Source organism: Danio rerio, chromosome 1 (assembly GCF_052040795.2).
Source record: "Danio rerio strain M-AB ecotype USA chromosome 1, GRCz13ab, whole genome shotgun sequence".
In the NCBI taxonomy this organism is placed as follows: domain Eukaryota; kingdom Metazoa; phylum Chordata; class Actinopteri; order Cypriniformes; family Danionidae; genus Danio; species Danio rerio.
In genome coordinates, this window is record NC_141021.1 from 55666922 (window position 1) to 55690000 (window position 23079).

General features: G+C 40.0%; 1 protein-coding gene and 1 long non-coding RNA gene across 37 annotated transcripts in view; one reads left to right on the forward strand and one right to left on the reverse strand.

Moving 5' to 3' along the window:
* The window catches only part of inpp4b (inositol polyphosphate-4-phosphatase type II B), a 405764-nt gene that overhangs the window by 314820 nt on the left and 67865 nt on the right, over positions 1-23079 (forward strand). For all 36 annotated transcript variants that reach the window (XR_015477090.1, XR_015477089.1, XR_015477091.1 and 33 more), the window contains one exon: positions 20109-20280. Coding sequence is in view for 31 of the 36 variants with exons in the window: in XM_087237863.1 (XP_087093989.1) it covers positions 20109-20280 (172 nt within the window). In the remaining 5 variants the exon portion in view is untranslated. The remainder of the gene's footprint in view (positions 1-20108; positions 20281-23079) is intronic.
* The window catches only part of LOC147847018 (uncharacterized), a 919394-nt gene that overhangs the window by 181248 nt on the left and 715067 nt on the right, over positions 1-23079 (reverse strand). The window lies entirely within an intron of this gene.

Below are 23079 nucleotides of genomic sequence, written 5' to 3' on the forward strand. Positions count from 1 at the left end.
ATACAGTACTGTGCAAAGGTTTTAGGCCAACATTAATCTGTTGTTTTACTGAGGGTGTAATGGATATACGTCACCCTTTACCACAAAACCAGTCATAAGTGTACATTTTCTGTCCGTTTTTATTAAATTGAGATTTTTTACAGGATGAATAAATGATTTTTCAGTTGATGTATGTTTTGTTAGGATAGGGATTAGGTTAGAAATTTAATTATTTTGGTTTAATTGTTTAAGACAATGTTGGAGAGAGACTGTTTGTCCTGGTTTGAGCTGCACTTCTTCTAGTGTTGTTAGCGATGTTGTCTGAATTAATGGAATAGTGAGTGTTGAAAAGTACAGCTAGGTTTTAATCCATTATGCCATTCTGTCTGGAACGGATTTCAGGTGATAGTTTTCATTTTCAGCATAATAATGCTCCACTATGGCAGCGAAATCCTATTTGGAGAATGAAATGGCCTCCACAGTGTCCAGAGCTAAATATTATAGAGACTGTGTGAGATCACCTGGACAAAAAGAAAGATATGACACTCTAAACCTAAAGAAGTGGAACTCTGGAAAGTGCTAAAAGAAGCCTGATGTTATTTACACAGCACATTATTTCAGAAAATGACAGATCAGGTAGAACAAAACAAGGGAAGCCACATTAAACATGACTTTAGCTTCAAGAGGAAACAGCTGATAAAAATAGACAGTCATAAAATGGCCTCCACAGTGTCCAGATCTGATTATTATAGAGCAGGGGTCACCAATCCTGTTCCTGGAGAGCTACCTTCCTGCAGATTTTAGTTGCAACCCTGACCAAACACACCTGCTTGTAATTATCAAGTGCTGCTTTAGGTACTATTAATTGGTTCAGGTGTGTTTGATCAGGGTTGGGACTGAATTCTGCAGGAAGGCAGCTCTCCAGGAACAGGGTTGGTGACCCCTGTTATAGAGGCTGTATGAGATCACCTTGCACAGAAAAAGAAAGATATGACACTCTAAACCTAAAGAAGAACTCTGGGAAGAGCTAAAAAAGCCTGATGTTATTTCACATCACATTATTTCAGAAAATGACAGCACACTTAGAACAAAACAGTTACCAGGGAAAGCCATATTAAACCTAGACTTAAGCTTAAAGAGGAATCAGCTGATGAAAAATAGACAATCATGAAATGGCCTTCACAGGGACCGAAGCTCAATATTATAGAGGCTGTATGAGATCACCTGGACTATAAAGAAAGATAACACACTCTAAACCTAAAGAATAACTCTGGAAAGTGCTAAAAGGCATCTGATATTACACAGCACATTGTTTTAGAAAATGACAGGAGAACTAGAACAAAACAGTTGCCAAGGGAAGCCACATTAAACCAAGACTAAAGCTTGAAGAGGAATCAGCTGATGAAAAATAGAGGGTCATAAAATGGCCTCCACAGTGTCCAGACCTGGATATTATAGAGGCTTTATGAGATCATCTGGGCAAAAAAGAAAGACAAGGTAAATCTAAAGAAGAACTCTGGGAAGTGCTAAAAGAAGCCTGAAATTTCACAGCACATTATTCTAGAAAATGACAGGACAATTAGAACAAAAAAGGGAAGCACATTAAACATAGACTTTAGCTTGAAGAGGAAACAGCTGATGAAAAATAGACAATCATAAAATGGCCTCCAACAGTGTCCAGACCTGAATATTATAGGAGCTGTATGAGATCATCTGGGCAAAAAAGAAAGATATTACACTCTAAACCTAAAGAAGAACTCTGGGAAGTGCTAAAAGAAGCCTGAAATTACACAGCACATTATTTCAGAAAATGTCAGGAGAACTAGAACAAAACAGAACTTTTGCTTGAAGAGGAAATGTTGTGCTGCTGTTGTTGTTTTTTGTATATATTTCCTATATTTTCTGTTTGTTTTGAATGAAGAGACTGATTGTTATTGGGTCAACAAAGCTGTTATAATGCTTAGGACTTTTTCACTCGATGGTATATTTCACAATGCTGTTGTTTTGACCCCTGTTGTCCTGAGCCGTGGACCTGAGAGTGATTTTCTTCCATACTGGTGTCAAATAAAGTGTGAATTTACATTTAAGCCACATTTTTCAAATCTATACGCAAACTAGTCAAGTAGAAGAAACTTTTCTTATGTCAGAATACTGATTTTCTAGATGGATATATAAAAGATGGTCTTTCTAGAGCACAGGTGTCAAACTCAGTTCTAAAAGGGCCGCAGCTCTGCACAGTTGAGTTACAACCCTAATTAAACACACCTGATCAAACTAATTGAGTCCTTCAGGCTTGTTTGAAACCTACAGGGTGTTGGAGCAGGGTTGGAACTTAACTGTGTAGGGCTTCGGCCCTCCAGGAATTGAGCTTGACACCCCTGTTCTAGAGGATATATAAAAAGATGAAAAAAGAATATTCTGTGATAATTTATTCACCATCATGTCATTCCAAAACATCCTAAGAAGATATTTCAAGTCCAAAATAACACTGGGTCCCATTGACTTTCATTGGATGCAAAAAAAGCACAAAGGAGTTTTTTTTAGGATGTTGCTATGTGGTTGCTAGGGTGTTTTGCATAGTTTCTAGGGCACTACAGAATGATTACTAAGGAGTTCTGAGTGGTTTTTAGAATGTGTTCATTTGCAAAAGTGTTCTAATTGGTTCTAATGTGGATTCTAAAGCTGGATTTATACTTCTGCCCTTCTCTGAATCAGGACAGTCTGCTCAATTCACACACACACACACACACACACACACACACGCACGCTTGAGAGGCTTCTGTGGTCGGTGTGATCACTGTTGTTGCCAGAGTGGAGAAAAATTCATGCATACTAACTAGGGGTGTCAAATCAAAATCGATCGAAATTTATGCTCAATTTCGATTATCGAATCAAAAAATAGAATTGTCGATGCTGCCACGCCCCCATGTCACGTTAGCTTGGCTTGCCAAGCTGGAAAAAACAGGCTTGTTGAAGTGCTTGTTAAACTGCAGAAGCAGGAGACCCGTCGACAGAACTTAAACCCTCTCCTCTTTCAATAAAGTCGCCGGTGTGTAAGCATTTTGGATTTCCAGTGAGTTATGTTGACAACGTTCGTGTTGTAGACAAAAAAAAACACAGTTTTGCAAGCTCTGCTATGTACGTATTACGTACGGTTCGTCCGATACTACACCGGCATTGCGGTCCTCCGCCCGCCCCCGTTGCAAATCCTCTCGCGAAAAGTTCACACCCAGGCCCTGTTTACACTGTCTTTGTTTTTAAATGGCATTTTAGAACGACAACGATTTGACATCCACAGTGGTGTGTAGCATTTCTGAGCAGCCCTCCTTCCTCTCTACCTCTGAAAATGCACATCACGTGACCACACAGACACAGACGCACACACAGCCATGCGCTCGAGACAGCAGGTCCAGGCAGTCAGAGGACTGCTTCAATCTTTCACTCACTTGTACTTAGTCATTTTAGCGAACACTTCAGATACTGTTGGCTGGTTCCTGTTGGTTGTGCGTCTTTTTTACCGACGCCATTATAACGACACAGATCACTGCCTATTCACGAGTCCCGCAGAAAAAGTGATTGACAGGTGGTAATTATGTGTGTGTCTTGCCTTTATTCATTTACTGTATGATTTGTTTATGGGTAAAACAAAGACCATGCAGGTCAGGTAGTTTAAACGGTAGGCTACAAATAATTAATTGGTCATTAATTAATTAATTATTCATAATCGAAAATCGAATCGTGCCTTTAGAATCGAAAATGTAATCGAATCGAGGATTTGGAGGATCGTAACACCCTTAATACTAACCGAAAGTAGCGGTTTTAGTGAAACTCCTTCGGATCATATCGTCAAACTTTCTTCTATTGGGTGTGAAACTTTCAAAAAGTGAAGCGCTATGAATACTTTCCATATGCACTGTAATTAAGCATATACAGCCATCCGCAGTGATGACGCATTTACAATTATGAAATCCAATCATCATTAAAAGATTGTATTACAACAGTAAACTGGGTATTAGAAGCACATAGACCACTGCATATATAACCACTTACACACTTCTCGTGACTCACACACAATAAGCCACTATTTCGAGCCATTAGCCAGATTGTATAAAATTGTACGACTTCAGGAACAAAACTGTTATGTTGTGTCCTTCGTTTTTTTTTCTCTCTGGAGCCCTTAATGACTTATAACACACACCAGAGCCTTGACATTTCTTTAGTTTTGTCCTGCTGGCACAAATCTTCTGACATGTTTGTTACTCTCAGATAAATCACGAGCACCTCTGTTGTCCATCACACACTCCTTCCCCTTCATCTCCGCTTCAATTTGTCCCCGTCAGGATGTCTAATTAGAAAGCTCATGTCTTGAATTGGCAGCGGTTTGTCTTGTGCTTTCCTCCACACCAAGCATTTCAGATAAGAGTGCTTTTTTTTTATTATTATCATTATTCTCAGGCCTCTGAAGAAGAAAGAAAAGCATGTCATGTCATCCCGGCCCCTTTGTGATTCCCAGAAATAAAGAGCTCTCTGCATTCTGCACTTTGTGAAAGATCACAGCCTACTGTATCTTCAAGTCTTATTTTATTGACGCGAGGCCGGTCATGTGAACATGCCCATGTTTTTTTGGTATCATTTTGAGCATCTTTTAAACCCAGATTCATTAAAAACCAAGCGACGTCCAATTATTTTCTTTACAGTGTTTGAGTTTTTAAGGGAAACTTTGTACAAAAGAAATTCAACGTCTTTTTTGAAAAGTTTTTCCAGCCTCCACTTGTGGGAAGATTTATCAGTGGAGCGCGCCACTGATACGAGGCAAGGACATTTGCTGTTTCTACCGGAGAGAAATCAATTTCGGAAAGAGCGTCCGCACTGCACATTAATCCAGCCTGATACGGACCTCATTTTGTTTCCTTTCAGACTTGGCTAATGTTTTACTTCATGCTTGGCGTTTCTGTTTTTCCGCCTCACTAGCTGAGTCAGGTCCTCTTTTAAAAACGCTCCTGAATTAAATTTGCATATAAAGTTGTGTTAAAGGGAAAGTTCGCCTAAAAAGTAAATGCTCATAATATTGCACATCTGCGGGTGTGATACTGAGTTTATACAACAGATTAATGGCGAACAGTTGAAGTCAGAATTGTTAGCCCTGAATATTTTGTTCCTCAGTTTCTGTTTAAAGGAAAGTATATATTTTTTAAACCCATCTCTAAAGAGTTAATAATAATAATAATAATAATAGTGTATTATGAGTATTATTAAGTGTTTCACTTAATAATACTCATAATAGTTTTAATAAGGGCGTCACGGTGGCACACTGGGTAACACAATCGCCTCACAGCAAGAAGATCGCTGGTTCGAGCCTCAGCTGGGCTAATTTATCATTTCTGTGTGGAGTTTGCATGTTCTCCCCATGTTTGCGTGGGTTTCCTCCGGGTGCTCCGGTTTTCCCCACAGTCCAAAGACATAAAGCTAAGCTAAATTGTCTGTAGTGTGTGTGTGAATGAGTGTGTATGGGTGTTTACCAGTGTTTGGTTGCAGCTAGAAGGGCGTGTGCTGCGTAAAACATATGCTGTATAGATGGTGGTTCATTCCGCTGTTGCAACCCCTGATTAATAAAGGGACTAAGTTGAAAAGAAAATGAATGAATAGTTTTAATAACTCATTTTTGCCATGATGGCAGCACATACTAGTTGACTTAATATTTTTCAAGACACTAGTATTCAGCTTTAAGTGACATTTAAAGGCTTAACTAGGTTAACTAGGCAAGCTATGCCGAGATCAGACAGCATGATTTTTAAAGTAGTCACGTCACAGATGCTTTCACACTGCATGACTATCTTGGCTATCGCTCCGTCACTGCTGTGTTTACACTGCAAGATGGATCGGCAACAGGAGGTTTCACACTGCATGACATTACAATAGGAGAATCGCAGACAACTTTGTCTCAGTCTGCAAACTGCGTTTCACAACCAAACACATGCAAGAAGTGACATTGAAACAATGCGAGGTCACGTAGTATATCTTTTGTTATTAAATATATAATGAGATAAAAGCCTTTAATGGGGTAGAAAATCTACTTATTTTGTTCCCCTGACTTTTGAAGGGAATTAGCAATTTCTCCTAAACTTTTCCTGTTTCGACCCAGTTGTGGTATTGCTCAGATCACATGTCAAATAGAAACGGCCACTCCTGCCAAAATTTCACTTGCTTTTCCTTCATTTTTGGGGTCCAAATAAACTGAAAAAATGCACCTGCAGATACCCATACTAGTGGATCATGATGATTCATGATTTAAATTACTGACAGGTCCAGATATGTAGCATGCCAAATATTCACGAGTGTGATTGTTATTTCTCAAAACCTGTCTGTGGTAACACCATCAGTTTTTTCCCCTCCACTCTCAGAAATAAAAGTCCACCAGCTGTCACTGGGGTGGTACCTTTTTAAAAGGTGCACATATGTACTTGAAGGGTCCATATTGGTACCTCAGAAGTATATATATTAGTGCCTAAAAGTTTTAGGAGGAACACTTTTGTACTTTTTAGGTACTAATATGTACCCTTGAGGTATTAATATGGACCTTTTAGGTACAAATTTGTACCTTTTAAAAAGTTACCACTCCAGTGACAGCTCGCATACCTTTATTTCTGAGAGTGTAGTAAATACTAAAGCTGTGTTTTACTGTCTAACTCAGAGAATTGTGGGTAAATGCTCTGTAGTTTGGGGTAGAATTTTCTCTGATGTGCTGATCAGAGCACAGATGCGGCTCTCTCTGGGTTGCCAGTTCTGTCTGTATCGGCCCGTCTACAGTCAGACTGTCAGCACTCAGCCTGTATTTGGTCATTGTTGTTCTTAATTGACTCTCTTTTACTGCACTCAGATATGTTGCTGTAGTATAATATCTATTTAGGTCTAAATAACATTGTGTTTTCCTCCTGCTTCGTTCCAGTAAATCAGCTACTCTTATTTTCTTGCATTAATCTTCTGATTGGGCTTAATTCTGTGGATGAGCATGTCCATGTCCTGATGCTGCTGCCTGCATCTCAGATGTCAAATTGCACAAAACCTTACCCTTTATAGACAAAGATTCTAAAAGAAAATTGAAAAAATGCTATACTTGTTGAAACATGCCGTTCTTTATTTACCCTACTAAGATTGAGCTCTGCTGTGTAGATGAAACGGTGAGAAGTTTGCATCTGCAAAAACCATGAAAAACCCTAATTTGTGGGAGGATTCAGATATCAAGTTGAAAGCTTAACATCTCCAAGCCTTTATTTGAAAAGTCTCTGTAGATCTAGCAATAAAGGAATGAGTTGTTTCATTGAATTACTAGAGAGATCAACTGATTGAGTGTAGTTAACAGCATTAGCATTTCTTCAACAAGTAAATCTCAAACACTTAATAAAGCATTAGATCGAACGTCAATATCTTATTCTTTCATCATCTTTCGAGGAGATTTTTTCATTACAGCGCTGATCGATGCATTTGTTAGTCGCGTCTTAATAATGATGTCCTTGTTTATGTCCTTGTTTTCGATTATAAAAGTCTTTGCACAAAGCAGTATTGACATTCACTCTTCAGGTAGATCTCATATTCATAAGAAAGCATTAGTCTGAATGTGTGCTGAGGAAAGCAATATCTTAGTGTCCTTTCATCTCTTAAGGAGATTTCCCATGAGAAAAGGATATTATAATGTCCTTGATTCTATTCTTGGTTTGGTCTACTGTTTTTGTCACCATCTAATGGTGTAACAGTGTAACCTGCATTAAAGTCTTAGCATTTAATCATTCATTCATTTACCTTTTTTGACTTAGTCCCTTAATCTGGGGAATGAACCGCCAACTATTCTAGCAAATTTTTTATGCAGAGGATGCCCTTCCAGCCACAACCCAGCACTGGAAACACCCATACACTCTCACATTCACACACACACACACACCACGACCAATTTAGGCCCCGTTTACACTAATGCGTTTTAGTTTGAAAACGCATAAGTTTTGCTACGGTTACGCCATCCGTCCACACTACGCCGGAGTTCTCGAGTGCCGAAAACGGAGTGTTTCGAAAACGCTGGAGAGGCCGTTTTCATTCTGAAACGCTGCTGCTCCATCTCAGTGTGGATGGGGAAAGACGGAGACATCTGAAAACGGAGGCGGGGCTGCAGACATTCGCCTCTCTGATTGGGGCTTTTCCTCAATATTAAGTAGCCTAACACACAGTTCAGCCCTGAATCTTCTCCGTGTAAGTTCAGACTTCGCAAGTTTGATCAAGGCTGCAGTCTCTTCTTCTCAGTTTGATATGGAAAACATACCGAGGACACGCGTCAATCTTCACAGGGAACAGTGTACTTTATAACTTCATTCACATAACCCTGGCTACGTTGTTTCACTTTCTCAACAATAAAATGTAAACTTGATATAAGGAACTGCCTATTTTTATTTTAATATTAACAACTAAACAGACAGCAGAAATGTTGAGGCGTCGTGCTGCATGAGCGTCATCTTCACTGTGTGGATATTTATAACAAAACGGAGCCGATAACAACTGCCTCCTTTCAATTTCAGTGAAAATACGAAACACAGCCTTTCTTTTGCTGAATATCAGTTTTAATAATCGATAATGGCCATTATAAAAGTATAACATACAATAAGTTTATACATTATAGGAAATAAAGGCAAGCGATCAGTCAATATACAGAATAGGCTACATGGTTACATTAATCATTAACTTATCTTTGCGCTCAGCCAAAACACCTGAGAACAAGTAAGAGATTCCAATGACCAAAGTCAGGGAATATGTCGTTAGATAAAGACAACAAGATGAATGAAATATCACGTTTAATAAATATAGTGAGATTAGATCCAGCGGGAGATGCTTGATGAGAAGTCCGACTAGCAGAGCTCTCATCTGGGTAGATGGGCTCCAGCGATTGCCAAAGTGTGTGTGGTCACGTGATGTGCGTTTTCAGCGTTTTGATGTGGACGGAGAGCAGTTCAGAAACGCTGGGTAAAACGCGAGTGTGGACGCGGATCGTTTTCATTCTAAAACGCCGTTTTAAAACTAAAACGCACTAGTGTAAACGGGGCCTTAGTTTATCCAATTCACCTACAGCGCATGTGTTTGAACTGTGGGGGAAACCGGAGCACCCGGAGGAAATCAACGCCATTATGAGGAGAACATGCAAACTCCACACAGAAATGCCACTCAACATTTCTAATAGAAGTCATTATTTTAAAGATTATGTCTTGAGCATCTGATTTTACCTAAGAGCTTTTGTGCTTTTATTTTCTCTAACTTGCGGTTTGTGCACGCTGCATGTGATGAAAGACAATTAAAAGGCGCATATGTTGACTTTTTGTAAAGTATAGTATAAAAACTTTTAGAAACGTTTGTGTGTTTGAATCACCTGAAGAATGTAAAAATAAAAACAGCACGAAGCAATTACTTGATGAGTGCAAATCATTACCTTTTTAAATAATGGTATTGACTAGATTAACACACCAAAAAAGTTTATTTAAAAACCGCGAGAGCGCAGGGCAAAATTCCTTACTCTTGCACATTTATGCAGAAAAACTTAAAAAAATATATATATATTTTAATTTAAGTACCTAATAAAATACTTAAATAAATAAGACGTTCTCATTAATCTTAAACAATGTGCAAAACTTTCCTTGCTGTGTTAAAAGTCATTTTGGAAAATTTGAAATATATGTAAAAATTCACAAGAAGGCTAATCTTTTTTTTTGTCTTCCACTGTTTATGTATATTGTGTGTATATATATATATATATATATATATATATATATATATATATATATATATATATATATATATATATATATATATATATATATATATATATATATAACCGGTTATTATGTACTGATTTCATTATCTCACATGCGCAATGTCTCCGTAGCTTACTATGAAGAGGGAGGCGAGCGTGAATATTTACAACACTCCCACTACTTCAAAGCGCAGAAACTGTGCACAATTTCACTGCGTGTGTGTTTGCTGGACAGTCTTTCACTGTCACTTACAGCAGAAGGCCCTAATTCACTGCTATTTAGAGAATGAAAGAACTCCTTTTCTCTTTCTCACTGTGGCCCATTTGACCTGCTGGCATGACTTTTCCTCTCCTCTCGGCTGTTACAGCTATACTTCTGGATCCAGTCACGAGCGTGTGCCTGCAGAGTTTTCTCCACCGTGTCTATCATGGATCAGCTGTGATCGCCGCTGCCATTTATCAGTGTCACTCATCTGTAAAGAGCGCCAGCGCCCACGAGCCAATCACAGCCAATTCTGTTGAGCGTGTGACCAATCAAAGGGGTGTTTGAGAACTTGGTAGACAAGCATCAGAAAGCGAGTTGGATATTTATTTGTTTATTTGCTATAAATGCTCGTGTTGTTTAAAGGTACAGTTTATATATCTGACTGCTTGTATTAAAGGATAAAATTGTATTACAAAAAGTATATAAATATTATAGAGTAACAAATGAGTCGTCCTTAATCCAGCTAAACAGATCTATAGCACATCAAGGGTTTCATTAAACTGGCTTTACTCTTGTACAAAAACTCTGTAGGATACTCTTAAGTGATATTTATGGTGTTTTTGGAGCTCCAAGTCTCCATTTATTAGAGTTGCAATTACTTACCAAATTTGTTATCAAAATTAGAGTCTAAATGCATTCTGCAGGATAGTTTCTGCATTTGAGCCAGTGTAGTCTACTTTTAATAGGTATTTATGGTGTTTTAAAGTACTTTCTGGATCTTCAAGTCTCCTTCCCTCTGAGTTGCAATTACTAACCAAATTTCTTTTTAAAATTAGTGTCTAAATGCATTCTTCAGGGTATTTTCTTCTGCATTTGAGCCAGTGTAGTCTACTTTTAATAGGTATTTATGGTGTTTTAAAGTCTTTCTGGATCTCCAAGTCTTCTTTCATTTGAGTTGCCATTACTAACCAAGTGGGTTATCAAACTTTGAGTTTAAATGCATTCTTCAGGATATTTCCTCTGCATTTGAGCCAGTGTAGCCTACTTTTAATACTTATTTAGGTGTTCTAAAGTCCTTTTTGGATCCCCAAGTCTCCCTTCATATTAGTTGCAACTACTAACCAAATTTACTATCGAAATTAGTGTCCAAATGCATTCTGCAGGGCTTTTTTCTGCTTTGAAACAGTCTAGTCTACTTTTAATAGTTATTTGTGGTGTTTTAAAGTAATTTCTGGATCTCCAAGTCTCCTTCCCTTTGAGTTGCAATTACTAGCCAAACTTTTTATCAAATTAGTGTCCAAATGCATTCTTCAGGGTATTTTCTTCTGCATTTGAGCCAGTGTAGTCTACTTTTAATAGTTATTTATGGTGTTTTAAAGTGTTTCTGGATCTCCAAGTCTCCTTTCATTTGAGTTGCCATTACTAACCAAATTTACTATCGAAATTAGTGTCCAAATGCATTCTACAGGGTTGTTTTATGCTTTGAACTAGTCTAGTCTACTTTTAATAGGTATTTACATGTATAGTGTTTTAAAGTACTTTCTGGATCTCCAAGTCTCCTTCCCTTTGAGTTGCAATTACTAGCCAAACTTTTTATCAAATTAGTGTTTAAATGCATTCTTCAGGATATTTTCTTCTGCATTTAAGCCAATGTAGTCTACTTTTAACAGTTATTTATGTTATTTTGAAGTCCTTTTTGGAGCTCCAAGTGTTCTTCCCTATGAGTTGCAATTACTAACCAAATTTCTTTTTAAAATTAGTGTCCAAATGCATTCTTCAGGGAATTTTCTTCTGCATTTGAGCGAGTGTAGTCTACTTTTAATAGTTATTTGTGGGTTTTAAAGTACTTTCTGGATCTCCAGGTCTCCTTCCCTTTGAGTTGCAATTACTAACGAAATTTGTTATCAAAATTAGTGTCCAAATGCATTCTTCAGGATATTTTCTTCTGCATTTGAGCCAGTGAAGTCTACTGTTTATAGTTATTTATGGTGTTTTAAAGTCTTTTTCAGAGCTCCAAGTCTCCGTTCATTTCAGTTGCAGTTAGTGAGCAGAATTAAACTGTTTTCTTCTGCTTTTCATAATGGTTTGTAAGAACACATTTTAGGTGAACTATCCCTTTATCTTCTATAATAGCTTGTTTTTATCATCTGTATTCCCATAAAGGTGGCATTCAAATGAGATTCTGGATAATTTAGCATTGCTTGTTTGTGAATTATCCCAACAAACACTGTAGAGTAGTTTAATGGACAATGAAAGATGACCTCTCCAGCACACCCAAATCCTCCCAGACCTTCCTGGAAAGCAGCCCTTTTCTTTGATTAGAAGACAAATAATGGGACAGACGTGATTCTTGTCCATTATTAATGTATCGTGACCGGGAGAAAAGGACGCTGCGAGCGAAATGAAAGCGCCATCTGTCTTTTCTTGCGTCTGTATGGGAAGGCGACCGGCCGATCCATCAGGTCAGGGGTGGACACGCGCTCATGTGTAATATGCAGCTACAATAGCTTTGATTGGTCTGCGGCGCGAGAGCCAATCAATATCCATTTCTGCGGTTCCCCGAGGCCTCCGAGCCCAGCATTTATTTCTCTTTAACATCCACCGGCTTTTTATTTGCCTTTAATTTAAGCGTGTCGGCATGACTAGAATGTTCTGTCATTTAGCAGTCGATTTGCTCACTGCACAAGGATAATCGTCTCCTTCCAGGCTGCCAAATGGACTGTTTTTGTGAGGGATTTAAGTGTGTGTACTTTGACTGCTTTCCAGATAACAGGAGGGAACATTCACGCAATGTTCTGTCAAGGTTTTCTCAAAGTTATGAAGAAAGTTCTGTCACTAACATTCATTCAGAGTTGTCTTGTTTTTGATCATGTTTGAACAAAAGCATTTTTCATGTGTGTTTTTCATCAAACCTTTTCTATATGTGACTCTACGGATTCATGTGAATAGACTACATCATCTGGTGAGGTTCTTCCAAAGTTGTGAACAGTTCTTTAGGTAACATTAATACAACATTCATTCAATGTTGACTGATCTTAAACAATGTTCTCAGAACAAGTTATTAATGTATTATTAATGGAATGTATTTTTAACTTTTGCAGTTTGTGTTATTTTCAAAACATCATTATTTGTTTCAAATCACAGATGTCAAGATTTTCAGTAAATGTGTATATTTAAACATAGTTAAACATGTTTTTAAAGCGAATTACAGATAATTATATTATTTTAAGTTATTTGTACTAAACAATTTGTACTGCCATCTGCTGTTCAAAACTAGCCTAGAGCGCCGTCGGCTGTTCAAAACTAGACTAGAGCGCTGTCTACTGTTCAAAGCTAGCCTAGAGCATCATTTGCTGTTCAAAACTAGCCTAAAGTGCTATCTGCTGTCCATTAGCCTAGAGCGCCACCTGCTGTTCAAAACTAGACTAGATCGCTGTCTACTGTTCAAAGCTAACCTAGAGCGTCATTTGCTGTTCAAAACTAGCCTAAAGTGCTATCTGCTGTCCATTAGCCTAGAGCGCCATCTGCTGTTCAAAACTAGACTAGAGCAGCATCCGCTGTTGAAAATTAGCATAGAGTGCCGTATGCTGTTAAAAACTAGCCTAGAGCCGTGTCTGCTGTTGAAAACTACCGTAGCGCAGCGTCTGCTGTTCAAAACAAACCTAAATTGCCATCGGCTGTTCAGAACTAGACTAGAGTACCATCTACTGTTCAAAACATACCTATAGCGCCATCTACTCTCTAAAACTAGCCTAGAGCGCCACTTAGTTTTTAAAACTAGCCTAGACTATTATTTGCTGTTCAAAATTTACTTAGAGCGTCATCTGCTATTCAAAACTAGCCTAGAGCGCCATCTGCTATTCAAAACTAGCCTAGAGCGTCATCTGCTGTTCAAAACTAGCCTAGCTAGTTTTGAACAGTAGATGGCGATCTGGGCTAGAGCGCCATCTATTGTTCAAAACCAGCACAGAGCAATGCAGACTCAACTTCTCAAATGTTTTTTTATAACAGTTCTACATAGGAGTGTATATTAATAAAAACCATCAGCTTTCTCCATTTTATCGATCAGTTTGTAATTTCTGGCCTGTGTTTCAAACGTCTCTCAGTCTCAGCCTTAATATTTATGTGTTTAATTGAAGTCGTGGGCCTGATTGCACTGAGGGGCTTGGCATTTCCTTTCCTCTCATTATCCTCATTCTTACTTCCACTGATCATTGGTGAACATCCAGACAGCACATTTGCTGCTCTTCTTTCCGGGTGTTTGGAGGATGTGGCTGATGGCGGAGTCGCTTTGAAATGTTTCCTGCTGTTCAGTGGCCAAACGTCCCTCATGCTGTGTGTGTTTGATGCAGAGCTCTTGATTATTTTAGGCTAGTTTTGCCGCATTTTGATGAACACACTGGTTGTGTCCTTGATAATACACTTTAGAGTGTGTTTAGTACATCTAGAAGATTTATCTTGGAGAAGGTTTGACAGTGGAGATTTTTACAGTATATAAGATGGTAAAGTTGTAAATCTATACATGAAAGTGATTAAAGAAAAAATATATGGCAAAATATATGTGCAAAATAAATGTAACCACGACTGGGGTGGAGTGACAGGAGACCACAGGAGGTAAGATCCACTATGCAGTTTATTCAATAGTCAGGCAAGCAATGGTCATCAGGTGCAAACAGGTATATACAGGCAGTCCAGAATCGTAAACGTTAAACAGGCAAATGGTCAAAAGGCAGGCAGCTAAACAGGAAGACAAGGTACTAGGCTAGGATCGTTACACGGAGAAACAAGACAGGGAAACGCGTTGTAATGTTACTAGGAGAACAAGACTCGGCAAACTGGTGGCGTGAGAGAGTGGCTTATGAATGGGATGTAATCAGTCTGTGAACAAGGTCCAGCTGGTGATGCAATCAGGAAACATGAGTGAGCAGGTGTGCGTGTTTGGGAGCAGTGCATGTATGAAAATGTAGTCCTGGGAAATGCGGAAATGTAGTTTCAAGTTCGTGTGAGAACCAGCGATCCTCTGGGGAGTGATCGCTGGTTGTGACATAGCCCCCCCTCTAGGAGTGGATTCCAGACACTCCACTTACTGTTCAGGCGGGAGGCGGAGCGGAGGCAGAACAGGGGGAGGGATGGAGGGCCAGGACCATGCAGCTGGGGCGTACCTGGGGCGTGGAGCTGCAGAGGGCCTGGAGACTGGAGCTGCGGAAGACCCGGAGAGTGGAGCTGCAGTGGTCCTGGATCGCGTGGCAGCGAAGGACCTGGAGTCCTGCGAGGAGCTGGCAGGGCTGGAGGCTTGAAGGGAGCCGGCAGGGCGAGTTGTCTGGATGGCGCCGACAGGACGAGGAGTCTGGATGGCGCCGACAGGGCGAGGAGCTGTGGCCGTTCTGGTAGCTCCGGCAGCGGCGGACACTCGGAAAGCTCAGGCGGCGACCGCGGCCACTCGGGAAGCTCAGGCGGCGACGGCGACCACTCGGGAAGCTCAGGCGGTGGCGGCGACCACTCGGGAAGCTCAGGCGGCGGCGACCACTCGGGGAGCTCAGGCAGCGGCGGCGACCACTCGGGAAGCTCAGGCGGCAGCGGCGACCACTCGGGAAGCTCAGGCGGCGGCGGCGACCACTCGGGAAGCTCAGGCGGTGGCGGCGACCACTCGGGAAGCTCAGGCGGTGGCGGCGACCACTCGGGAAGCTCAGGCGGCGGCGGCGACCACTCGGGAAGCTCAGGTGGTGACCACTCGGGAAACTCAGGCGGCGGCTCTGGCTGAGGCGCTGGCGGCGGCGTCGGCTCTGGCTGAGGCGCTGGTGGCGACGTCGGCTCTGGCTGAGGCGCTGGCGTCGGCTCTGGCTGAGGCGCTGGCGGCGGCGTCGGCTCTGGCTGAGGCGCTGGCGGCGGCGGCGGCTCTGGCTGAGGCGTTGGCTGCGGCGTTGGCTCTGGCAGCACTGGAGGGTCTGGCAACACTGGAGGGTCTGGCAGCACTGGAGGATCTGGCAGCACTGGAGGGTCTGGCAGCACTGGAGGGTCTGGCAGCACTGGAGGGTCTGGTAGCTCTGGAGGATCTGGCAGCACTGGAGGGAATGGCAGCTCTGGAGATGGCCTTTCAGGAGCAGGAACAGACTTTGAACTGGAAGCCATCTTGTGAGCTGGCTGACTGGGAGCGGCCATCTTGTGAGCTGGCTGTGGACAATGGGTCGCAAAGCCCCGTAGCCAGCGGGTCTTGCTCTCTACAGCCCCCCCCAAAGAATTATTTGGATTTTCGTCCACCTCTCCTATGGTGAACGAAGATCCACTCATTTGGAGAGCCAGATCGATAAATTGTGCTAGCGTCCATTGGGGATTGTGCAGTGGCATGTAGGAGTACAGTGGTTCAGTAAGTCCTCCGCGAAAGAAAATCATTAAACACAACTCACTCATGGATGTCAGATGTGAAAGTTCAATGAATTTCTCCACGTATTCCTCGATTGACCGGGCTTCCTGACGGAGGCGCATGATTTGAATGCCCGCTGGATCCATGTTCCGGCCGAGTCTTCTGTAACCACGACTGGGGTGGAGTGACAGGAGACCACAGGAGGTAAGATCCACTATGCAGTTTATTCAATAGTCAGGCAAGCAATGGTCATCAGGTGCAAACAGGTATATACAGGCAGTCCAGAATCGTAAACATTAAACAGGCAAATGGTCAAAAGGCAGGCAGCTAAACAGGAAGACAAGGTACTAGGCTAGGATCGTTACACGGAGAAACAAGACAGGGAAACGCGTTGTAATGTTACTAGGAGAACAAGACTCGGCAAACTGGTGGCGTGAGAGAGTGGCTTATGAATGGGATGTAATCAGTCTGTGAACAAGGTCCAGCTGGTGATGCAATCAGGAAACATGAGTGAGCAGGTGTGCGTGTTTGGGAGCAGTGCATGTATGAAAATGTAGTCCTGGGAAATGCGGAAATGTAGTTTCAAGTTCGTGTGAGAACCAGCGATCCTCTGGGGAGTGATCGCTGGTTGTGACAATAAAGTTATTATTGATAAGCAAGAAATCCTGTTGACGATGATATATCTAGACAATATATGATGGTTAAATTTAATTGTTATATATCAGATCATATTATATGATCGTTCAGGGTGGCGCAGTGGTTAGCGATGGTGGGTTTCCTTCAGGTGCTCAGGTTTCCCCCACTGTCCAAAGACATGCACTATAGGTGAATTGGGCTAGCTAAATTGTCAATACTGTGTATGTGTGTGAATGGGAGTGTATGGGTGTTTCCCAGTTGTGGGTTGTAGCTGGAAGGGCAGCCGCTACTTAAAACACAGGGGTCGCCATAGTGGAACGAACCACCAACTTATCCAGAATATGTTTTAGCCACAGCAGAATAACCGCCAACTTATTCAGCACATTTTTACGCAGCGGATGCCCATCTCTGGAAAACATCCACACACACATTCACACACACACACACACTACGGACAATTTAGCCTACATAATTCACCTGTACCGCATGTCTTTTTACTGTGGGGGAAACCGGAGCACCCAGAGGAAACCCACGCAAACGCAGGGAGAACATGCAAACTCCACACAGAAACACCAACTGAGCAGAGGATCGAACCAGCGACCTTCTTGCTGTGAGGCGACAGCACTACCTACTGTGCCACTGCGTCGCCCCTTCTGAATCTCTGTGTAAGGAATTTTCTACAAAAAATAAGAGTGTACAAAAGACCCACTAATTCACCAAACCATAAAGTAATTATGCTTCCTCTTGAGACTGGGTCGAACACACCGGTTAAGCAGAACAAATAGTCTACCTCAGTCTATAATGAAACCGATCACTGTTTTAGCTCGTCTGATGAATGTAAATGCAGTAAATCTTCTTAAGCCGCGTCTCTGCTTTGAGTTTGTTGCTCTCCTACACTGGCATTAACATCAGGTTGACTTTTCAGCCTTTCCCAGTAATAGTCCCTGCTGCGTTTGTCATCTCAGACCTGCTAAATGAGGCCAGAGTCTCGTCTATTGATGTCTTCTCATATTTTCACTCTCTTTAGTGTTGGTCTTTTATTTGCTCTGAGCCATTCTCCCGGGAGCCAATTATCTGAAGTGTCGTCCCGATATTCTGATCCGGGATCAGGCCACTAACTCCATCTCTAATCTCCAGCATCACAAACAAACTCTAATTCTGACCTGAGAGCAGCTGTAAGGCGGATGCGGCCGCCCAGCTCTTCCTCATTACACGTTTGCTCTTTTCAGAGGGTTTTTCAAGTGCAGATGCTGGATTGTGTTTGATGGCGTCTATAAGTGGACATAAATTGGATACTTGGGATTGAAATGCTTTGTCTGAATCCAGATGGTTTTTCTTCAAAACAAGCAGTTATCATTGAGAATCCTCATCAGATCTACACATTTGAGTGGCTTTAAATTAGTGTACATTTTTGGAAATTTATCTATAAATAAATAAGCTTTCCATTGATGTACACTGTGACAAAAGACTTGTCACCGATCCGATTGTTTAGGAACAACAAATAATAACTTGACTTCTAGTTGATCATTTGCTATCAGAAGTGGCTAATATGAAAGGTAAAGGTCTCATCTGTGGATTACACTTATTTTACCAGAATAAAATATGATCATGCCTAGATTTATAATGATTTCTTTAGGACAGTATGGTCTAACTTTGCTTAGACAAAAGTCTTGTCACTTAACAGAAATAATGTCCAGTATGGAATATAAAGTCCTGCTGCAGTGGAAAGAGAATGAATATTGTGTCTGACTCCAACATGAGCACGGAGGACTGCATCCATACATCTCTGCAATCACTCAAAAGTCATCTGGAATGGCAGAGAAAGCGTTCTTGCAGGACTCCCAGAGTTCATCAAGATTCTTTAGATTCATCTTCAATGCCTCCTCCATCTTACCCCAGACATGCTCAATAATGTTCATGTCTGGTGACTTGGCTGGCCAATCCTGGAGCACCTTCACCTTCTTTGCTTTCAGGAGCTTTGATGTAGAGGCTGAAGTATGAGAAGGAGCGCTATCCTGCTGGAGAGTTTGCCCTCTCCTGTGGTTTGTAATGTAATGGGCAGCACAAATGTCTTGATACCTCAGGCTGTTGATGTTGCCATCCACTCTGCAGATCTCTCGCACACCCCCATACTGAATGTAACCCCAAACCATGATTTTTCCTCCACCAAACTTGACTGATTTCCATGAGAATCTTGGCTCCATGCGGGTTCCAGTAGGTCTTCTGCAGTGTTTGTGATGATTGGGATGCAGTTCAACAGATGATTCATCGGGAAAATCGACCTTCTGCCACTTTTACAAATGATCAACTAGAAGTCAAGTTATTATTTTCTGCTCTTACTGAGATTGACGACAAGACTCGTTTCAGGCAGTGTATGCTTTCTAATAAGTGGACAACATCTGGCTGAGATGCAACTATTTGACTATCTGGAAACTGAGGGTTCAAAAAATGTTATATTGAGAAAATTGCCTTAAAATTTGTTTGCACACAAAAATGCGCATTACTAATCAAACATTGAGTTTTAATATATTTACAGAGGGAAATTACACCATAAATTCATGAAACATGATTGTTACTTAGTATTTTAATGATTTCGAATTGCATTTTGTGACCTTGATCTTTCTTCCAACAACTTTTAACCTTAAAAAAATGAAAAAATGTTGAAAAAATTACTTTTATTAACATTTTTTTATAGTTTAAGGTGATATATTGTTTGGGTTGGTGTTGTATATTACGCTACAAAAGCCTTGTAATAAACCGCCAGTATATTTTCCCTTGTTTTAGAGACTTATTATTTCTCTATTTAGTTTTTCTTATACGTTATATTATTTCAAACTACTAAAATTTCAATAAGTCACTTTGTTAAACTGTAGAGTTGAATTTTCAACATCAAAAGTCGACAGCAAAGATCAGCATCCCAAAATGCAATTCCTAGCCGTAAATAAACGTAAAACACTCATGCGTTAACAAAAGTTTTGCAGGAGTTCTGTAGGATGCAATAAAGACCACAACTTCCATAATTCCACACACAATTACGCCATCATAAAAATGTGGCTTTGTTTATTGTGAATATACTCCCTCTAGTGGCCAAAATGACATACTGTATCTTTAATGCAGTCCCTCTCTCTCTCTTTCTCTCTCAGCTACAGCACAGCATATCAGTGCATCTACTATCCTCCAGAGCAGACGACCAAAGCCAGAGAGATCCTGAGTGTGGTTTCTCAGCTGCAGCCGCACATCACTGCATTGGCCGATCAGCTGCTGCAGAGCCCCAGAGACGCTCTCAGAGACACACTTAAGAGCCTGGAGGACAAGGTGAGACCCTCAGCTAATGCTTCTGCCTCTGTGTCAAGCACAAAACACAGCAACTATATGTGGAAGCAAATATATATTCCCTGTATTTACTGGATTTGGGCTCATTTTGAAATTTAGCCCTCTATATATTTCTGGAGATCGCAAATTTTGAAACCAGAAGTACGTATGGCTGCATTTCGTCTTTTAAACGAATGCTATGGGTTGGTATGAAGCCATTCCTATTTGGGCTACCAGCTGACCACTTACCTTAGTGTGGATGGCTTTTCCGCTGTTAATAGTTTGCCATCTATGTCGGTGGACTTGAAACGCAGAGAGGAGTTGACCACGACAACGGGGTTCAAGTCCAGCGAAGAACGGTTCCAGGAAGCGTGTAAGACAAAAAAAAAGAATCCTTAAAATAAACAAGTAAATAACAGGGTGAGAATGTAATTAAATATGAAATGTGGTAAAAATCAGTCGATGGCTTTTCTTTTTCTGAATTGCTTTTTAAACCTGTCAGTTGGGAAAGGAGGAGGGTGGGTCAGTCAATTGGTAAGTCAGTCAGTCGACAGCGGCCTCTGGTGGATTTACAGTAGAACAGCAGGCATGAATGGCACTCACAAGAGAAATTTGAGATCTAAAAAAGCGTACACAGCGGCCTTTGGTGGATTCACAAAAATAAAAACTGCAAAAAATTGACCTCCTAGTATGTATTTGGCTCTCTCCATAAATGTATATAGCGGTACGTTTTCAGAATGAGCCTGGGTTGAAACTATTAGATAAATATTGATGGGGCAGTTTACACAAAACTTGTTTATTTCAGTATTATTTATTTATATTTAAGTGGTTGTAAAGTTTTTTTTTTCTTCTGTTGAACACAAATGAAGATATTCTGAAGAATGTTGGAAAAAAGCAGCCATTGACATCCAGGGTAGGAACAGAAAAAACTCAATGGAAGTCAATGGCGTTTTTTTTATTCTTCAGTAAGAAAGAAAGAAACTGTGCCTTTAATGTGAGTTTTAGTCTGTAAAGATGTGATAGCCTTCCAATTGTCATTTTTATTGCCTTTTTTTTTATAAAATGACACTTGGTCAGAATGGTAAATGTTTTAATTTGTTGCAATTGAAAATTAGGGTTAATTCACTTAATGATCTGAAGTTAAAACATTAGTTGTTTAAAATTAATACAAATATGTCACTTTTATTTTATGGCAAAAAGTTCAATATAGTTACATGTATGTGTTTTGAGTAAAATGTAAGTTTTGTTTTGGTGTTTATTTTAAATTGTAAGAAAACATCAAAGACTATTTTATAAAAAATAAAAATAAAAATATTTGAATCATATTGTATTTTTTATGTTTATTACACTTTTTTATATTCCAAAATTAGAAAAAAATCTGTATTTGGTGAAATAATCATGATTTTCTCTGACAACAAATGAAAACTTTTGTTATTCTGACCGATTGTTATCTTTTTGGCGGGGAATATAAAGAGGAATGTTCTAAATTGCTATACAGTTGAAGTCAAAACTATTAGCCTCCCTTTGATTTTTCTTTTCTTTTCTTTTTTAAATATTTCCCAAATGATGTTAACAGGGCAAGGAAATTTTCACAGTACGTCTGAAAATATTTTTTATTCTGGAGAAAGTCTTATTTGTTTTATTTCGGCTTGAATTAAAAACAGTTTTGAATTTTTAAAAAACATTTTAAGGCAAAAAGGATTAGCCCCTTTAGGCTTTATATATATTTTTTGATAATCTACAGAACAAACCCTCGTTATAGAATAACTTGCCTAATTACCCTAACCTGCCTAGTTCAGCTTATCAACCTAGTTAAGCCTTTAAATGTTACTATAAGCTGTATAGAAGTGTCTTGAAGAATATCTAATAGAGTATTATTTACTGTCATCATGGCAAAGATAAAATAAATTAGTTATTAGAGATGAGTTATTAAAACTATTATGTTTAGAAATGTGTTGAAAAAATCTTCTCTCCGTTAAACAGAAATTAGGGAAAAAAATAAACAGGGGGCTAATAATTCTGACATGTAAATATTAGACCGTATTAATTACTTGTAAGGTAACAATATATATATATATATATATATATATATATATATATATATATATATATATATATATATATATATATATATATATATATATATTTTTTTTTTTTTTTTTTTTTTTTTTTTTTTTTAATGTTTGATTTTGGTGTTGTGCAGGGCTTAATTTGTGCCGGCACCTCATTTTACCGATCCCCCTTCTCCCAGCTCTTCACTTTGGTCTGTGACTCCCCAACCCTCTTCACTTTCATCTGCAATACCTCCGTTTTGTCTGCGACTCCCCCCGACTCTTCACTTTCGTTCACTCTCACAATCCTGGGGCACCCCCCTCTTGCAATTTACAAATTAAGCACTGGTGTTATGTAGTACATACAGAATGTATTGTATGTAATATATACTCTGGAAAATTCTTCATGTGAAAGCATTTAAGCCAGTGTTCTTGAGTACCAGACTCATTTTAGAAATGCTTAAAGTTTTAAAGTGTAAGTATCATTTAAATAAAGTATTAATCTTCAAGACGGGGTTTGGGAGCATAAATGTAAAATGAGGCTGAAGATTGCAGCTGATGGTTCCTCTATTAATAGAGCTGCAAATGTTCATGCTTTAAGGGCAAATATCTTTTCTAATGAAATGCACCACTGCCACACTCAATTAATCTGAAGCTGCTGCTGGATCAGTCAGAGGAATGATGTCTAGTGTTACTGCTGGTTACTCACTCGCTGTCTGTCAAACCAATGACCAGCAGTCATATGGTAACA